The 19,532-nt window shown below is 38.5% G+C and overlaps 1 protein-coding gene across 2 annotated transcripts in view; it reads left to right on the top strand.

The window, feature by feature from the left end:
• The window catches only part of COPG2 (COPI coat complex subunit gamma 2), a 139,060-nt gene that overhangs the window by 76,080 nt on the left and 43,448 nt on the right, over positions 1 to 19,532 (top strand). For both annotated transcript variants that reach the window (XM_060107457.1, XM_060107458.1), the window contains exons 12-17: positions 962 to 1,150; positions 13,870 to 13,965; positions 14,299 to 14,542; positions 16,923 to 16,998; positions 18,118 to 18,221; positions 18,710 to 18,835. In XM_060107457.1, the coding sequence (XP_059963440.1) occupies positions 962 to 1,150; positions 13,870 to 13,965; positions 14,299 to 14,542; positions 16,923 to 16,998; positions 18,118 to 18,221; positions 18,710 to 18,835 (835 nt within the window). The remainder of the gene's footprint in view (positions 1 to 961; positions 1,151 to 13,869; positions 13,966 to 14,298; positions 14,543 to 16,922; positions 16,999 to 18,117; positions 18,222 to 18,709; positions 18,836 to 19,532) is intronic.

Genomic DNA, 19,532 nt, shown 5'->3' with positions numbered 1-19,532 from the left:
CTCTCACTATCGCGGCCTCTCTTGTTGCAGAGCACAGGCTCCAGACGCGCAGACTCAGTAGTTGTGGCTCACAGGCCTAGTTGCTCTGCGGCATGTGGGATCTTCCCAGACCAGGGCTTGAACCCATGTCCCCTGCATTAGCAGGTAGATTGTCAACCACTGCGCCACCAGGGAAGCCCCAATCGTGGTCATTTTTAAGTGTTTTGTCATTTACAGACAGTTCTGGGTGTACTCTGATGCTTTCACAAAAATGTTCCTATAAAAGGGTTTCATCTTCAAGGAATTCATGGAAAAGACTGACAAGTACAGGTTTCTGGTAACTGACTACTGCTGAACTGAATGAATAAGCATTTTCAGAACTCTAATGGAAAACTGATGAATTCATAAAAGTGCTAACAAAAGATCAAGATGAAAAAAAATTAATTACATGGGACTGAGTGAACTGATGAGGATGATTGTAATTTTTGTGACTTTCTGTTTGAATAAAAAAAATCCCACAAGGATTCAGAGGCAAAAAATATACAAATTAATTTTCACTGCAAAGTAAAGGAACTGTTACAGTGGAGGATTACTGCACTGAATGTCAATATTATGACATAGTATGAGTGTGTTTCGTGTTTGGTAATTGCAATCATTGTTGCTTTTGTTGTGGTCATCCATTTACAATGCTTGGTGTCAGTTTATTTATCTCTTGTAAAAATAAAATACAGTGTGTGTGTGTGAGTTGTGAATAAAAAAAAGGAAACTTTTAAATTCCTGATTCTGGTTTTGCACAACTGTGTAATTAATGGTGATGATCATATTATAAGGGGAGACCCAAATAGAAATTACAAATAAAGGAAATAAAATTCCAGTTTTTAAAGTAAAAAAAAAAATTTCTATTTTCATCTTCTTTTATTTTTTAAAGTTCTGGTCTTTATCAGTAGCAGTTTGCTTAATTTTTTTCTCGCCCTTTTGCAAGGTGGCAATGAAGCACCCCTCTGCTGTTACTGCCTGCAATCTGGACTTAGAAAACTTGATCACAGACTCAAACAGAAGCATTGCTACCCTGGCCATTACTACACTCCTCAAAACAGGAAGTGAGAGCAGTGTGGACAGGCTCATGAAGCAGATATCATCCTTTGTGTCTGAAATCTCAGATGAGTTCAAGGTAAGAGTTCAAATATGAGCATGTTTTCTCCCATTCGCTGGCTTACCTATTTCATTTCTTTTTTTTTTCAATAAATTTTTTTGCTTTTTTTTTTTTTTTTTTTTGCGGTACGCGGGCCTCTCACTGTTGAGGCCTCTCCCGTTGCGGAGCACAGGCTCCAGACGCGCAGGCTCAGAGGCCATGGCTCACGGGCCCAGCTGCTCCATGGCATGTGGGATCTTCCCGGACTGGGGCACGAACCCGTGTCCCCTGCATCGGCAGGCAGACTCTCAACCACTACTCCACCAGGGAAGCCCTTATTTGCTTTTTTTTTTTTTTTTTTTTTTTTGCGGTACGTGGGCCTCTCACCGTTGTGGCCTCTCCCGTTGCGGAGCACAGGCTCCAGACACGCAGGCTCAGCGGCCATGGCTCACGGGCCCAGCCGCTCCGCGGCACGCGGGATCCTCCCGGACCGGGGCACGAACCTGTGTCCCCTGCATCGGCAGGCGGACTCTCAACCACCGCGCCACCAGGGAAGCCCCCTTTATTTGCTTTTTAAAAATAATAATTCTTATTAAAAATAGAGATGTACATGACATATTTATGAAGAATATAAATAAATCACCGAAAAAACAGCTAAAAATTATCCACAATCTCAATACCCCAGAACAACTTTGATATTTGTTAAACATGATTCTAAATATAGCTCTGTATATGTGCAGCTGGGTAAATGAAGAGCTAGATATATTCAGAAAAAAATTAATAGAAATATAATCATACTATACATATTATTTTAAAATTAACAATATAAAAATAAATTTTTTTTTTTTTTTTTTTTTTTTTTTTTTTGCGGTATGCGGGCCTCTCACTGTTGTGGCCTCCCCCGTTGCGGAGCACAGGCTGCGGACGCGCAGGCTCCGCGGCCATGGCTCACGGGCCCAGCCGCTCCGCGGCATATGGGATCCTCCCAGACCGGGGCACGAACCCGTATCCCCTGCATCGGCAGGCGGACTCTCAACCACTTGCGCCACCAGGGAGGCCCATAAAAATAAATTTTGAACTTTAAAAAGGAAAATAATCAAAACTGAAGTTAATTGTGAACTTCAAATAAGTATTTCTTAATGCAAGACAATGTTTTCTTTTTTTATTTTAAACATTTTATCAGGAAGGCACATTTTTTTTAATACAACAGGTTTTTATTAGTCATCAGTTTTATACACATCAGTGTATACATGTCAATCCCAATCGCCCAATTTATCACACCACCACCCCCACCCCCGAACGGCTTTCCCCTTTGTTGTCCATACATTTGTTCTCTACATCTGTGTCTCAATTTCTGCTCTGCAAACTGGTTCATCTGTACCATTTTTCTAGGTTCCACATATATCCGTTAATATACAATATTTGTTTTTCTCTTTCTGACTTACTTCACTCTGTATGACACTCTCTAGATCCATCCATGTCTCAGCAAATGACCCAATTTCGTTCCTTTTTATGGCTGAGTAATATTCCATTGTATATATGTACCACATCTTGTTTATCCATTCCTCTGTAGATGGGCATTTAGGTTGCTTCCATAACCTGGCTATTGTAAACAGTGCTGCAATGAACATTGGGGTGCATGTGTCTTTTTGAATTATGATTTTCTCTGGGTATATGCCCAGTAGTGGGATTGCTGGATCATATGGTAATTCTAGTTTTAGTTTTTTAAGGAACCTCCATACTGTTCTCCATAGTGGCGGTATCAATTTATATTCCCACCAACAGTGCAAGAGGGTTCCCTTTACTCCACACCCTCTCCAGCATTTGTTGTTTGTAGATTTTCTGATGATGCGCATTCTAACTGCTGTGAGGTGATCCCTCATTGTGGTTTTGATTTGCATTTCACTAATAATTAGTGATGAGCAGCTTTTCATGCACTTCTTGGCCACCTGTATGTCTTTTTTGGAGAAAGGTCTATTTAGGTCTTCTGCCCATTTTTGGATTGAGTGTTTGTTTTTTTAATATTGAGCTGTGTGCGCTGTTTATATATTTTGGAGATTAATCCTTTGTCCGTTGATTCGTTTGCAAATATTTTCTCCCATTCTGAGGGTTGTGTGTTTGTCTTGTTTACGGTTTCCTTTGCTGTGCAAAAGCTTTGAAGTTTCATTAGGTCCCATTTGTTTATTTTTGTTTTCATTTCCATTACTCTAGGAGGGGAATCAAAAAAGATCTTGCTGTGATTTATGTCAAAGAGTGTTCTTCTTATGTTTCCCTCTAAAAGTTTTATAGTGTCTGGTCTTACATTTAGGTCTCGAATCCATTTTGAGTTTATTTTTGTGTATGGTGTTAGGGAGTGTTCTAATTTCATTCTTTTACATGTAGCTGTCCAGTTTTCCCAGCACCACTTATTGAAGAGACTGTCTTTTCTCCATTTTATATCTTTGCCTCCTTTGTCATAGGTGTGTGGGTTTATCTCTGGGCTTTCTATCTTGTTCCATTTATCTATGTTTCATTTCTTGTGCCAGTACCATATTGTCTTGATTACTGTAGCTTTGTAGTATAGTCTGAAGTCAGGGAGTCTGATTCCTCCAGCTCTGTTGTTTTCCCTCAAGACTGCTTTGGCTATTCCGGGTCTTTTGTGTCTCCATACAAATTTTAAGATTTTTTGTTCTGGTTACGTAAAAAATGCCATTGGTAATTTGATAGGGATTGCATTGAATCTGTAGATTGCTTTGGGTAGTATAGTCATTTTCACAGTATTGATTCTTCCAATCCAAGAACATGGTATATCTCACCATCTGTTGGTATCATCTTTAATTTCTTTCATCAGTGTCTTACAGTTTTCTGCATACAGGTCTTCTGTCTCCCTAGGTAGATTTATTCCTAGGTATTTTATTCTTTTTGTTGCAGTGGTAAATGGGAGTGTTTCCTTAATTTCTCTTTCAGATTTTTCATCATTAGTGTATAGGAATGCAAGAGATTTCTGTGCGTTAATTTTGTATCCTGCAACTTTACCAAATTCATTCATTAGCTCTAGTAGTTTTCTGGTGGCATTTTTAGGATTCTCTATGTATCGTATCATGTCATCTGCAAACAGTGACAGTTTTACTTCTTCTTTTCCAATTTGTGTTCCTTTTATTTCTTTTTCTTTTCTGATTGCCGTGGCTAGGACTTCCAAAGCTATGTTGAATAATAGTAGTGAGAGTGGACATCCTTGTCTCGTTCCTGATCTTAGAGGAAATGCTTTCAGTTTTTCACCATTGAGAATGATGTTTGCTGTTGGTTTGTTGTATATGGCCTTTATTATGTTGAGGTAGGCTCCCTCTATGCCCTTTCTGGAGAGTTTTTATCATAAATGGGTGTTGAATTTTGTCAAAAGCTTTTTCTGCATCTATTGAGATGATCATATGGTTTTTATTCTTCAATTTGTTAATATGGTGTATCACATTGAAATCCTTGCATCCCTGGGATAAATCCCACTTGATAATGGTGTATGATCCTTTTAATGTGTTGTTGGAGTCTGTTTCATAGTATTTTGTTGAGGATTTTTGCATCTATATTCATCAGTGATATTGGTCTGTGATTTTCTTTTTTTGTAGTATCTTTGTCTGGTTTTTGGTTATCAGGGTGATGGTGGCCTCACAGAATGAGTTTGGGAGTGTTCCTTCCTCTGCAATTTTTTGGAAGAGTTTGAGAAGGATGGGCATTAGCTCTTCTCTAAATGTTTGATAGAATTCACCTGTGAAGGCATCAGGTCCAGGACTTTTGTTTGCTGGAAGATTTTTAATCACAGTTTCAATTTCATTACTTGTGATTGGTCTGTTCATATTTTCTGTTTCTTCCTGGTTCAGTCTTGGAAGGTTATATATACCTTTCTAAGAATTTGTCCATTTCTTCCAGGTTGTCCATTTTATTGGCATAGAGTTGCTTGTAGTAGTCTCTTAGGATGCTTTGTATTTCTGTGGTGTCTGTTGTAACTTCTCCTTTTTCATTTCTAATTTTATTGATTTGAGTCCTCTCCCTCTTTTTCTTGATGAGTCTGGCTAATGCTTTATCAATTTTGTTTATCTTCTCAAAGAACCAGCTTTTAGTTTTATTGATCTTTGCTATTGTTTTCTTTGTTTCTACTTCATTTATTTCTGCTCTGATCTTTATGATTTCTTTCCTTCTGCTAACTTTGGGTTTTGTTTATTCTTCTTTCTCTAGTTCCTTTAGGTGTAAGGTTAGATTGCTTTTTTGAGATTTTTCTTGTTTCTTGAGGTTGGCTTGTATAGCTATAAACTTCCCTCTTAGAACTGCTTTTGCTGCATCCCATAGGTTTTGGATCATCGTGTTTTCATTGTCATTTGTCTCTAGGTATTTTTTGATTTCCTCTGATTTCTTCAGTGATCTCTTGGTTATTTAGTAACGTATTGTTTAGCCTCCATGTTTTTGTGTTTTTACGTTTTTTTCCCTGTAATTCATTTCTAATCTCACAGTGTTGTGTTCAGAAAAGATGCTTGGTATGATTTCAATATTCTTAAATTTACTGAGGCTTGGTTTGTGACCCAAGATGTGATCTCTCCTGGAGAATGTTCTGTGCACACTTGAGAAGAAAGTGTAATCTGCTGTTTTTGGATGGAATGTCCTATAAATATCAGTTAAATCTATCTGGTCTATTGTGCCCCTTAAAGCTTCTGTTTCCTTATTTATTTTCATTTTGGATGATCTGTCCATTGGTGTAAGTGAGGTGTTAAAGTCCCCCACTATTATTTTGTTACTGTCGATTTCCTCTTTTACAGCTGTTAGCAGTTGCCTTATGTATCGAGGTGCTCCTTTGTTGGGTACATATATATTTATAATTGTTATATCTTCTTCTTGGATTGATCCCTTGATCATTATGTAGTGTCCTTCCTTGTCTCTTATACCATTCTTACTTTAAAGTCTATTTTATCTCATATGAGTATTGCTACTCCAGCTTTCTTTTGATTTCCATTTGCATGGAATATCTGTTTCCATACCCCCACTTTCAGTCTGTATGTGTCCCTAGGTCTGAAGTGGTCTCTTGTAGACAGCATATATATGGGTCTTGTTTTGTATCCATTCAGCAAGCCCCTGTCTTTTGGTTGGAGCATTTAATCCATTCACCTTTAAGGTAATTATTGATATGTATGTTTCTATGACCATTTTCTTAGTTGTTTTGGGTTTGTTTTTGTAGGTCCTTTTCTCCTCTTGTTTTTCCCACTTAGAGAAATTCCTTTAGCATTTGTTGTAGAGCTTGTTTGGTGGTGCTGAATTCTCTCAGCTTTTGCTTATCTGTAAGCGTTTTAATTTCTTCATCAAATCTGAATGAGATTCTTGCCGGGTAGAGTAATCTTGGTTGTAGGTTCTTCCCTTTCATCACTTTAAGTATATCATGCCACTCCCTTCTGTCTTGTAGAGTTTCTGCTGAGAAATCAGCTCTTAACCTTATGGGAGTTCCCTTGTATGTTATTTGTTGTTTTTCCCTTGCCGCTTTCAGTAATTTTCTTTGTCTTTAATTTTTGCCAATTTGATTACTATGTGTCTCGGCGTGTTTCTCCTTGGGTTTATCCTATATGGGACTCTCTGTGCTTCCTGGACTTGGGTGGCTATTTCCTTTCCCATGTTAGGGAAGTTTTCAACTATTATCTCTTCAAATATTTTCTCTGGTCCTTTCTGTCTTCTTCTGGGACCCCTATAATGCGAATGTTGTTGCGTTTAATGTTGTCCCAGAGGTCTCTTAGGCTGTCTTCATTTCTTTTCATTCTTTTTTCTTTATTCTGTTCTGCCGCAGTGAATTCCACCATTCTGTCTTCCAGGTCTCTTATCCATTCTTCTGCCTCAGTTATTCTGCTATCGACTCCTTCTAGTGTAGTTTTCATTTCAGTTATCATATTGTTCATCTCTGTTTGTTTGTTCTTTAATTCTCCTAGTGCTTTGTTAAATATTTCTTGCTTCTTGTCAATCTTTGCCTCCATTGTTTTTCCGAGGACCTGGATCATCTTCACTATCATTATTCTGAATTCTTTTTCTAGAAGGTTGCCTATCTCCACCTACTTTAGTTGTTTTTCTTGGGTTTTATCTTGTTCCTTCATCTGGTACATAGCCCTCTGCCTTTTCATCTTGTCTATCTTTCTGTGAATGTGGTTTTTGTTCCACAGGCTGCAGGATTGTAGTTCTTCTAGCTTCTGCTGTCTGCCCTCTGGTGGATGAGGTTATCTAAGAGTCTTGTGCCAGTTTCCTGATGGGAGGGACTCATGGTGGGTAGAGCTGACTCTTTCTCTGGTGGGCAGAGATCAGTAAAATTTTAATCTGCTTGACTGCTGATGCGTGGGGTTGGGTTCCCAACCTGTTGTTTGTTTGGCCTGAAGCAACCCAACACTGGAGCGTACCTGGCCTCTTTGTTGGGGCTAATGGCAGACTCTGGGAGGGCTCATGCCAAGGAGTACTCCCAGAACTTATGCTGCCAGGGTCCTTGTCCCCATGGTGAGCCACAGCACCCCGCTCCTCTGCAGTAGACCCTCCAACACTAGCAGGTAGGTCTGGTTCAGTCTCCCCTGGGGTCACTGCTCCTTCCCCTGGGTCCCGATGCACACACTACTTTGTGTGTGCCCTCCAAGAGTGGAGTTTCTGTTTCCCCCCATCCTGTCAAAGTCCTGCAGTCAAATCCCACTAGCCTTCAAAGTCTGATTCTCTAGGAATTCCTCCTCCCGTTGCCGGACCCCCAGGTTGGGAAGCCTGACGTGGGGCTCAGAACGTTCACTCCAGTTGGTGGACTTCTGTGGTTTAAGTGTTCTCCAGTCTGTGAGTCAACCACCCAGCAGTTACAGGATTTGATTTTACTGTGATTGCGCCCTTCCTACCATCTCATTGTGGCTTCTCCTTTGTCTTTGGATGTGGGGTATCTTTTTTGGTGAGTTCCAGTGTCTTCCTGTCGATGATTGTCCAGCAGCTAGTTGTGATTCTGGTGTTCTCACAAGAGGCAGTGAGGGCACGTCCTTCTACTCCGCCATCTTGTTTCAGTTCCCTATTTTGTTATCTTAACAGTGTCTTTTGATGAGCAGAAGTTTTAAATATTTATGAAGTCTAATTTATTAATTTTTTTCCTTCACAGTTATTGCTTCCTGTGTCCTAAAAATCTTTTGTCTATTTCCAGGTCTTAAAGATATTTTCCTATGTTTTATTGTAAATGTTTTACAGTTTTAGCTTTTACATTTTGGTCTATGATCCAACTTGAATTAATATTTGTGTGTGATAAGTTCAGTTTTTTTCCATACTGATTACCAGTCATTCTAGCATAATTTGTTTAAAACACTTCTCTTTCCCCATTGGAGTGCCTTGGCATCTTTGTCTAAAAAGCAGATAACCATATAATTGTAGGTGTATTTCTGGGATCCGTATCAAATTCTATCGAACTATTTGTCAATCCTATGCCAGTACCTCAGTGTATCGATTAATGTAGCTTTATGGCACCTCTTAAATGTGTGGTCTTCCAACTTTGTCCTTTTTTTTAATATTCTAGTTCCTGTTTCCATATACAATTTAGAACCAGCTTATAATTTCTGTAAAACAAAGCCTTCTAGGATTGTGATTGGGGTTGTGTTGAAGCTATAATCAATTTGAGGAGAATTGATAGCTTAATATTATTTATTCTTCCACTTTATGAATATGGTATACCTCTTCCTTTATTTAGGTTTTCTTTGTTTTCTCTGAGCAGTGTTTTATAGCATTTATTCTAGAGGTCTTGCACGTCTTTTGTTAAATTTATGTATAAATATTTTATGCTTTTTAAATTCCATTTTATTAACATTTGTATTTCATTGTTTGCTACTAGTATATTAAAAATACTTTTTTGGGGCTTCCATGGTGGCGCAGTGGTTGAGAGTCCACCTGCTGATGCAGGGAACGTGGGTTCATGCCCTAGTCTGGGAAGATCCCACATGCCGTGGAGCAGCTGGGCCCATGAGCCATGGCCACTGAGCCTGTGCATCCCGGAGCCTGTGCTCCGCAACGGGAGAGACCACAACAGTGAGAGGCCTGCGTACCGCAAAAAAAAGACAAAAACTTTTGTTTTTTTAACTCTCCCATAATTCGGTATCCTTGCTGAGTCCCCTTATTGGTTCTAGTAGTTGTTATATGCATTCCTTAGGATTGTCCATATAAATAATCATATTATCTATAAATGGAGACATTTTTACTTCATTTCCAATCCAAATACCTTTCCTTTCTTTTTCTTGCCTTATTAAAATGGCTGGGACTTCCAATACAGTGTTGAAGAGAACTGGTGAGAATGTGTCAGAGATAATCAAAATAGCAATAAATTTCAGTTAGAAGAATTAAAGTAAAAAGATATTATTCCTTCATTTTTATTTAATTCTCAGTCAAGAGGTATAGCTGACTCTGTAGACTCTCTTCTTGTATTTATCTACTTTTAAAAAACAAACATAGCCTGTATATTCAAGTAGACATTTTGAATCTTTGGGAAACCTTGGGAGGTTATGAAGGTCATTTTGTAATATAGTTTATTGAATGAATCTCCTATGTTTGGACATTTAGATAGTCTGCAGTATTTTGTGATTACAAATAATGCAGTGGATAACTTTCTGCATGTGTTTTCTTGAAATTTTGGAGGTGTATCCTCAGGGTAAATTCCTAGAAGTTCATATACTAGGTTGAAAGGTAAATAAGTATGTAGTTTTGTAGAGAATGTTTAATTCTACCAGCAGTGTGAAAGAGTGCCAGTTTCCCCATAGCCTTACCAATAGAGTACATATATTGTATTTTGAAGTTTTTCCAATCAGTTGGGTGAGAAAGGGTATCTCAGTGTAGTTTTAATTTGAATTTCTCTTATGATGAGGGAAGGTAAACATTTTTGCATATTTTAAAGATCATTTAAAATCTCTTTCTTAATATTGTCTGCTCATGTCTTTTCCCCATTTTCTATAAGATTTTTGGTCTTTTGTTTCCTCAGTTAAAGTTTTTTGTATATTAGGGATATTTATTCTTCACCTGTGAAACGTGTTACGATATTTTCTCCCAGTTTGTCATTTGTCTTTTGACTTTCCTTATGATGTCTTTTGTCATGCACAAGTTTTTAATTTTTATGTAGTCAAATTTGTTGATCTTTTTTTTACATCTTTATTGGAGTATAATTGCTTTACAATGGTGTGTTAGTTTCTGCTTTATAACAAAGTGAATCAGTTATACATATACATATATCCCCATATCTCTTCCCTCTTGTGTCTCCCTCTCTCCCACCCTCCCTATCCCACCCCTCTAGGTGGTCACAAAGCACCAAGTTGATCTCCCTGTGCTATGTGGCTGCTTCCCACTAGATATCGGTTTTACATTTGGTAGTGTATATATGTCCATGCCACTCTCTCACTTTGTCCCAGCTTACCCTTCCCCCTCCCCATGTCCTCAAGTCCATTCTCTAGTAGGTCTGCGTCTTTACTCCTGCCCTGCCCTTGGGTTCTTCATGACCACTTTTTTTTTTTTTTTAGATTCCATATATATGTGTTAGCATACAGTATTTGTTTTTCTCTTTCTGACTTACTTCACTCTGTATGACACACTCTAGGTCCATCCACGTCACTACAAATAACTCAATTTCATTTCTTTTTATGGCTGAGTAATATTCCATTGTATATATGTGCCAGATCTTCTTTTGTTGATCTTTTCTTTTATTACATTGGGCTTTTGAGTAATAGTTAGAAAGCCTTTCTCTTCAGACTATAGAATCTGAATGGGTGAATAAGAATTCACCTATGTTTTCTTCTAGTATATGTATAGTTTCATGTTTTACATTTAAATCTCTGATCCATTGGATTTTATTATTGTATGTAGAATGAGAAGTGGATCTAATCTTATCCTTTTCCAATGACTATCCAGTTGCCCCCCAAAATTTTATTTAAAGGTCTGTCTTTGCCCAGTATTTGAGATATTACCTTTATCATATACTAAAGTTCCATGTGTACTTGGGTCTATTTGGGGGCTTTCTATTCTATTCTTTTGTTCTCTTTACCTATTCATGCATCAGTACTACACGCTATTTTAAATATAGAAGCCTTGTAAGGATGTTTTAATATCTGTTAGTCTCCTCTCATAGCTCTTTATTTTCATTGTTTCCCTAGCTGTTCTTACATGTTTATATTTCCTTAAGAATTTTAGTATTAACTTGTCTAGCTTCATTTAAAAAAAATCTCAGGACTTCCCTGGCAGTCCAGTAGTTAAGACTCTGCTTCCACTGCAGTGGGCATGGGTTTGATCCCTGGTCGGGGAACTAAGATCCCACATGCTGCATGGTGCGGCAAAAAAAACAAAACACACAAAAAAAACTTATTGGCATTTTTATTGGGATCACATTAAATTTATAAGTTTTCTTAGGGGAGAACAAATATCTTAATGATGTTGAGATATCCTAATGAAGAAAAAGGATATTTCTTAATTTGTTGAAGTCTACTTTTGTGCCTTTCATGAATATTTTATAGTATTTTTTATATTAGATTTGAATGTTTTAAAAATTCTTTTATGTACTTTATTATTGCTGTTATAAATCTTTTTCTACTCATTGTGTCTTCTAACTGGTTATTATTTGTGTATATGAATAGTATTCTTTTTGCATTTTAACTTTACAGCCTGCTACCTTGCTGAATTATTTTACTGAGTTAGTTTTATCATCAATTCTCTAGGATTTCCATGTTATACTGTTATATCATATGTAAATAAAGATAGTTTTGTCTTTTATTTTCTAATTCTTATTCCTCTAATTGTTTTCTCCTGTCTAATTGCATTGGCTAATAGTGCTGGAATAATGTCAAAGAACAGTCGAGATAGTAGCATCCTTGTTTTGTTTCTGACCTTAAAGTAAATGACCCTTGGGGTTCCCTACTAAGTAATATGCTGGCAGTACGATTGAGGGGTGTGTGTGTGTGTGTGTGCGTGTGTGTGTAAAATGGAAGTGTCCATCCATTCCTGTTTTATTTTTTTAAGAATTTTTATTAGGAATGACTGTTGGATTTTATCAAAGGCTTTTCAGCATCTATGGATATAGTCATGATTTTTCTCCTCAGACTCATTAATATTGATGAATTATATTAATTTTCTAATGTTGAATCATTCTTGCATTCTTAGTATAAATTCCATTTCATCATGGCATGTTCTTTTCTTACTGTAGTGTTGGAGTCTGTTAGCTAATGTATCACTTAGAATTTTTGCATCAATGTTCATAAATGATTTCCATCTGTAATTTTTCTTTTTGTGTATACCATCTTTATTAGGTTTATATATCAATGCTTCATAAAAGATTGTGGATGTTTTCCTTCATTTTCTATGCTCTGAAACAACATATATAGATTTGGGACTATCTGGTTGTTGGCAGACAGTTCTCCAGTCTTCCATAAATTTCTTACATTTCTGCACACCCTGCAAATTAGGCACTAAGTGCCCTTTGTTTCCTACTATACCAGTTTTGTTCCCTTTGTGTAGTGCAAGATCTCTTCCAGTCTCAAAAGATAAAGCATCTCCCTAAAAGTAGTAAATGGCCGTTTTCCATACAGCCCTAGAAGATACAGCTAGTCCTGCCTCTAGAGCAAAAAGCAAACATGCTCATTGCCCAGTATAATAAAGGTGATGTTTCCCTTCTGAATAGAGGACTGGCATGCTTACTGCCCACTGTAAAATATTCAAGTTCCATATCTCAAAATCTCCTGTAATGCAGCCTACTGTGGGCTCAGGTATTATCCGGCCCTTTTTGCATTGTCCTATGGTGATTGGGGCTTAGGAAACTGACCCCCAAATGCTGATATCCTGGCTACTGCTTTTGCTGTGATTAAATAACTGTCTTTCATCTCTGATCCAGGATTCCTGTGTATTCTTCCATCATCCATGAAATTGTAGCAGTCTAACTTGTTAGCTTGCAAGTAGGGTAAAATTTCACACTCTTTTCACTTCTTGACACTGGTCTTTAAAGTTGTGGTAAAAATTTCCTAGAAACCATTTTGTGAAATAGTTCTTTGGTAACTTTCTCTATTTCTTCTATGGAAATCAGTCTTTAAGCTTTTTATCTTTACTGTTCACTTTAAAATTTGTATGTGAAAATTTTAAATGTAAAATTTTAAAATATGCTCAAAGCTTATTTGCTTGGAGCAAAGGGGTGGGGTCTTTTTTTTTAAATTTATTTATTTTATTTATTTATTTTTGGCTGCACCGGGTCTTCATTGCTTGCTCGTGGGCTTTCTCTAGTTGCAGCAAGCGGGGGCTACTCTTCGTTGTGGTGCGTGGGCCTCTCATTGTGGTGGCCTCTCTTGTTGCAGAGCACGGGCTTTAGGCACACAGGCTTCCGTAGTTGTGGTACGTGGGCTCAATAGTTGTGGCTCGTGGGCTCCAGAACGCAGGCTCAGCAGCTGTGGCACAAGGGCCCAGCTGCTCCGCGTCATGTGGGATCTTCCCGGACCAGGGCTCGAACCCACGTCCCCTGCATTGGCAGGCGGGCTCTCAATCACTGCGCCACCAGGGAAGCCCTGGGGTCTCTTGAATACACTTCATTTTTACATTGCTTTTTATTTTCCTCTGAGGTCTCTTTTGCTTATCTTTCATGAAGAACCATTATTGTTATTTTAGTTAATTTTAGTGCCTTCTTAGCTTGCAGTAAATAAGTAGCTAAAGTTATAAAGATGAACGTCCTTTCTGTGTTTTCCTCTAGGTGGTAGTTGTAGTCATTATAAAGGTGCATGTCCTTTTTGTTTGTTTTTCTACAGGTGGTGGTTGTACAGGCAATTAGTGCTCTCTGTCAGAAATATCCTCGAAAGCACAGTGTCATGATGACTTTCCTCTCCAACATGCTCCGAGATGACGTAGGTGCACTACTTTTTAATCGTGTGAAGTTGCTGTCTTAAATTCTTATGCCATAGTATTTAAAGCAGCTTGCTTTATCATCTCAGTATGCGTCTCAAATAGTGTGCTGAATTCTGTTTTCTGTCTTATTACTTGACACGCTGTTGCTTTGGCTTTCCCATTTGGAGGAAAAAATGCTTTTGTTTCTTTCATAAGGGAAGGGAAATGAAATCTGAATGTTTCTTTCATAAGGGAAGGGAAATGAAATCTGAATGTTATAGCATGAGCCTTGGAGTGTAAGCATTTCTCCAAAAAGTGTCCTCAGAATGAATGGCAGTTTTCTCTTTTACCAGGGAGGCTTTGAATATAAGCGAGCCATTGTGGACTGCATAATCAGCATTGTGGAAGAGAACCCTGAGAGTAAAGAGGCAGGTCTAGCCCACCTTTGTGAATTCATCGAGGACTGTGAACACACTGTTCTGGCTACTAAGATTCTACATTTGTTGGGCAAAGAGGGCCCCAGAACGCCTGTCCCCTCCAAGTATATCCGCTTTATTTTTAATAGGGTGGTACTGGAGAATGAGGCTGTCAGAGCTGGTGAGTCATTGGAACACTAATAATCGTGTAACTGCTGATCTTGTGAAATGCTTATTAACTCAGGGGGGTGGTAATGAAATTGGAAAATGAAGTTGCAACGTCTGTTTGATGGTGGGATCTTGGAGCACACTTAAGCCCCAGATGTACAGCTCTTTCTTTGTATTCCAATTTCCATCCTGATTTCTGCCTGTATCAGAGACAAATAACCCTTGACTTTCGGTATGACAGAAGACTATGATGGCGTCATCCATTTTTTCCGAGTTATGGCCAGAAGTATGAATGTCTGTGAAATTTGTGTGTCTTTCTGCCTCTGTAGTTTTTTTTGGTTTTTTGTGGGTTTTTTTGTGGTATGCGGGCCTCTCACTGCTGTGGCCTCTCCTGTTACGGAGCACAGGCTCCGGACACGCAGGCTCAGTGGCCATGGCTCACGGGCCCAGCTGCTCTGCAGCATGTGGGATCTTCCCGGACCGGGGCATGAACCCGTCCGGGGCATGAACCCGTGTCCCCTGCATCGGCAGGCGGACTCTCAGCCGCTGTGCCACCAGGGAAGCCCTCTGTAGTTTTTAAGTGACTTTTTAAACAGGTCTTAGAGTTTTTTTTACTTCCTCCTCCCCTTAGCATATGAACTGGTCCAAATCTCCCCTGTTAAAACTAACTATAAGCCTTCCTTTGATCCATTGTCTCTCACTAGCTACTGACCACATTTCCCCTGTTATGTAACCTTGTAGGAGCTATTACTAGCTGCCCCTATGAACTTACTCTCCATTTTCTCTTCAACTCACTATAATCTTGCTCTCTCCCTTAAAAGTCTTCTGAAGCTATTTTTTTTGGAAATTATTTATAAGCCAGTTGGAAAATCAAGTTAGACACTTTAATGTTCTTACCCTTGTTCACCTCAATTTGATGTACTGTTGCCTAAACACTTCATGAAACTCTCTTCCCTTGGTTTTCACAATAGCCTGCATATTTCCATCACTCCTCAGTCTTATTTATAGAGCTTCTCTTCCGTTCCTTAAAACGTTAGTTTTCCTTAGGGGTTTGTCTTCTCAACATACACATTCATTCTGGTGATCATTTCCAGAGCTCTGCTGATATGCTGTGGCATTGAAGTCATGTCTCTTTCATGAACTTGTATGTCTGGCTATCTAAGGCACTTTAAATTCAGCTTGAAATTCAAACTATCCCAAACAGAAATCCTCACCTATATCATCCACTCAGTTGCAAGGCTAGAACCTTACTCCATTGTTTTATAACTCCCATCTATCCTTTGGCAAAGTTCTTGCCATTCTGTCTCCTCAAAATGCATTTCTTCATTGTCTTTTTTCATAGATTTCCTGAGGGCTGCATTAGGCTCCCATCCATTTCAGATGCCCAACTAGTCTGACTGCTTGTAGTCTCGCCCATATCCAGTATATTCTCCACACTCTGCTACCAAAATGGTCGTTAGACATAAAATCTCACAAATTTAGAGTAGTACACTCTGCTACAAATACACAGATTCATCCTGTATTTAACACCCGTTAATAATAGCCTTGAGGTTGAAGCATAACCGAATTTTGTTTTGTCTCTAGTCTCTCACTTTTCTCCTGCTCTCCAGCACAGGTCTAGTGCTTCAGCCTTGCTCAGCTGTGTCCAGTCCCAGGATCTTGCCACACTTTCTTGTCTGGCCTGAGGGCCTTGGTACTTTTTATTCTCTCTCCCTCGAATGCTGTTTTCCTGCCTTTTCCCTCTGGCTAACTCTGTTTGTTCTTCAAACTTTAGCTCAGGTAATAAGTGTCAACTCCTTGTTTGTCTCCTCCTCCTCCAGTTCTGACTTACGTTCCTTTCTCTACTCACGTAGTACCCTGGATATAGTCCTACCATGGACTTTCTGTGCTATGTTGTAACTACCTCTTTACTTACCTGTCTTTCCCACTGGAGTACAACTCCTTGATGTCTTTTGTCTTTCTGCCTCCAGCATCTAGCACAACTCCTGACAAAGGTTAAGTAAGCAGTAAACCTTTGTTGATACACTGAATTTTAATAATAGAGTTTTGGGTTTTTGTTTTTTAATGTGTGGGGCTGGTTGTTTGAGATTAGAGCTTAATTAATCAGTGTGGTATATAAGGAGCTGGACTGGAGGATAGCTCATATAAGGAATACATATGATCCTTTTTCCTCAATGCATGGCGGGTTTTCTTACTCAGAGCTCTCTTGGGTCTGCTGATTTCTATTTATGCTTAAATGGATCAAGGAAATAAGATCAAGAAACTCACAATAAAACAATAAGAGTTTATTCCAACTGAACACGGGAAACACCTCTAATTTTTTTTTTTTAATGATTACTGCTTGACTCTGAGAAGCCAATATTCATCTTGTTTCATTTTATGCTCCATTATAGCTGCTGTGAGCGCTTTGGCTAAATTTGGGGCTCAGAATGAGAATCTTCTCCCGAGTATCCTGGTACTCTTACAAAGGTAATTAAAAGAATGTCTTTTTCTTTTCTTTTCTTTTCTTTTTATTTATTTATTTATTTTTTTTTTTTTTTTTTTTTTTTTTTTTTTTTTTGCGGTATGCGGGCCTCTCACTGTTGTGGCCTCCCCCGCTGCGGAGCACAGGCTCCGGACGCGCAGGCTCCGGACTCTCAGGCTCAGCGGCCATGGCTCACGGGCCCAGCCGCTCCGCGGCATATGGGATCCTCCCAGACCGGGGCACGAACCCGTATCCCCTGCATCGGCAGGCGGACTCTCAACCACTTGCGCCACCAGGGAGGCCCTTCTTTTCTTTTTAAAATAAGAATGCCATGTGGCTGAATAGAGAATTCCTCATTGTACCATATCAAAATGCATTGCAGGACCTAAGAGTAGAGCTGATGGAGTCAGGGCAAATGGCATTTTTCTTATTCTTCTGGTAATTTTGCATGTGCTAAGTACATGTAAAATTTGACTTCTGATTCCTCTTGCACGATTTTGAGAAAGTGACTTAAATACATGTGCCTCAATTTGTATAACAGGGGCCAACTTCAAAGAGATTCACTATGTAGAGTTGAAAATACCAGCTTTTCATGGTCTCCTTGACTCCCTATTTGATGAGGAAAAAACTTGCTTTAGCAAACACTCTTGTGATTACATCTTGTAATTGAAGCAGAAAAATTACAAGCCAAAGGCTGGCTGGTTTAAATCAAATAAATTGCCATTTGAGTGATACCAATGCCTGGATTTGGAATGCTTTTTAGTATCCTTGGAAAGTATAATATTACCATTTTAAAATTATATTCGAAGTCTAAATCTTTACCAGGGTCATGTGGTTGCAGATCCAAGAACAGACTCCAAACTGCTATCTTTTGTTATTATGTCCTTCCTAATTATTTTAATGCCTACTTATGTAGTGCTTCTGATTCATAATGACACCATTTCTTTACCAATTGAGAACAGTACCCAATATTTGTGGAGATTTTAGGATCCACTGTTGGCTGTTGTTGAGCTCTTTTATAAAGGCAGTATCAGATGGCCTGGATCGTGTCCTTTAGGTATAGTGGTAAAGCTATTGGAAATCGTTATGGTGCTGTGACATGCACCTTCTGTATCCCTGGACAGGTGTATGATGGATACTGACGATGAGGTACGGGATAGAGCTACCTTCTATCTGAATGTGCTGCAGCAGAGGCAGATGGCGCTGAATGCTACATATATCTTCAATGGTCAGTGAGAGCCAAGAATGGAGACAAGTACACTTTTGTTCCACAAATGGTGTCTGAGAAGCATATCCATGATGATTTGCATATGAGCTGGCTTCACTAGGCAAAATGCTTGGTTTCTGTCTTTGAATGCACTTCCATTTCTAGGGAGACCTAAAGTATGTAAAAGCCCAAAGAATATTGCTTTTTCCTGGTCCTCCTTGAGCTCCCTCTTGGATGGGTTTACCTTTTTTCCCTTATGCCATCATCGTTTCCGTGTGTCTCCGTTGCTTTGTTTTCTGGAAGATACTTCTATTTTGTTGAAAATTCCTATGCTGTGCTCCTGTGCTTCCTTGGATGAAATTAAAGAGCCTTTATTTTTTATTATTTAGGTTAAAAAATCTGTGGTTATAGTTTTCTTTAGAAAGCTTAGATAAATGTTACAAATCTGGGCCTATCTGGGTCCTAGGATTGGCAAGAAGTTATAGTGCTGAGAGTTTTCTGTTTCATAGGTCTGACAGTCTCTGTACCAGGGATGGAGAAAGCCTTACACCAGTACACACTGGAGCCTTCAGAAAAGCCCTTTGATATGAAATCTATTCCTCTTGCTATGGCTGCTGTCTTTGAACAGAAAGCAGGTAAGGGGAACACTGTTAGTTTTTCTATGTATAAGTAGTTTTACACCAGTAAAATACACTGTTAGCATATTTTCTTTAATATTTCTTTTAATGGTCACTGCTTCTAATCTCATAGAACTAAGATTGATGATACTTTTTAAATTAGGTTTTTAAAATTTTTTTCCTTGTTTTCTCATGAAAGCAAGAATATGAAATGTGACTAAGATTGAAAGTTTTTTTTTTTAATGCTAAGTGTTACAGCGTTTGAAGTTAGTTGTCACCGTGTGTTTCAGAGCAGTAATTGTGCTGTCACCTCTTATTTTTATTTTCCGATGTTAGTTAACTTCTTAGTTAATTAATTTTTCTGTTGGAGGCTTAAAAAAATAAAGGAACAAAGTGTGTAGTCGTTAGAACCGAAAATGAAAGCTTATGCTTTCAACATTTTCAGGTTTTTTTGTTGGTACTATATAAGTAGTTTTTCCTATTTGAATCATGAGATTTGTTTTATAAACTGTTCCTCCTTTTAAGAGTAATTAAAAAAAACATTCCAGTCCATTAAAGCAAATTTTGTATTTTTAGGACTTACTTTATTATTTTGTAAAATATGTTCACTAAATACGTTTTGAGTGTCCCTCCAAAAAAGATGACAGAGAACCTCCCAGTATGATTCAGCAATAGCTCTTTATGTTTATCTGCTTGGCGTTTCTGTCCTCATCTC

The sequence above is a fragment of the Mesoplodon densirostris genome, chromosome 9, assembly GCF_025265405.1.
Source record: "Mesoplodon densirostris isolate mMesDen1 chromosome 9, mMesDen1 primary haplotype, whole genome shotgun sequence".
Lineage (NCBI taxonomy): Eukaryota > Metazoa > Chordata > Mammalia > Artiodactyla > Ziphiidae > Mesoplodon > Mesoplodon densirostris.
This window is presented reverse-complemented; position numbering and strand designations above follow the sequence as displayed.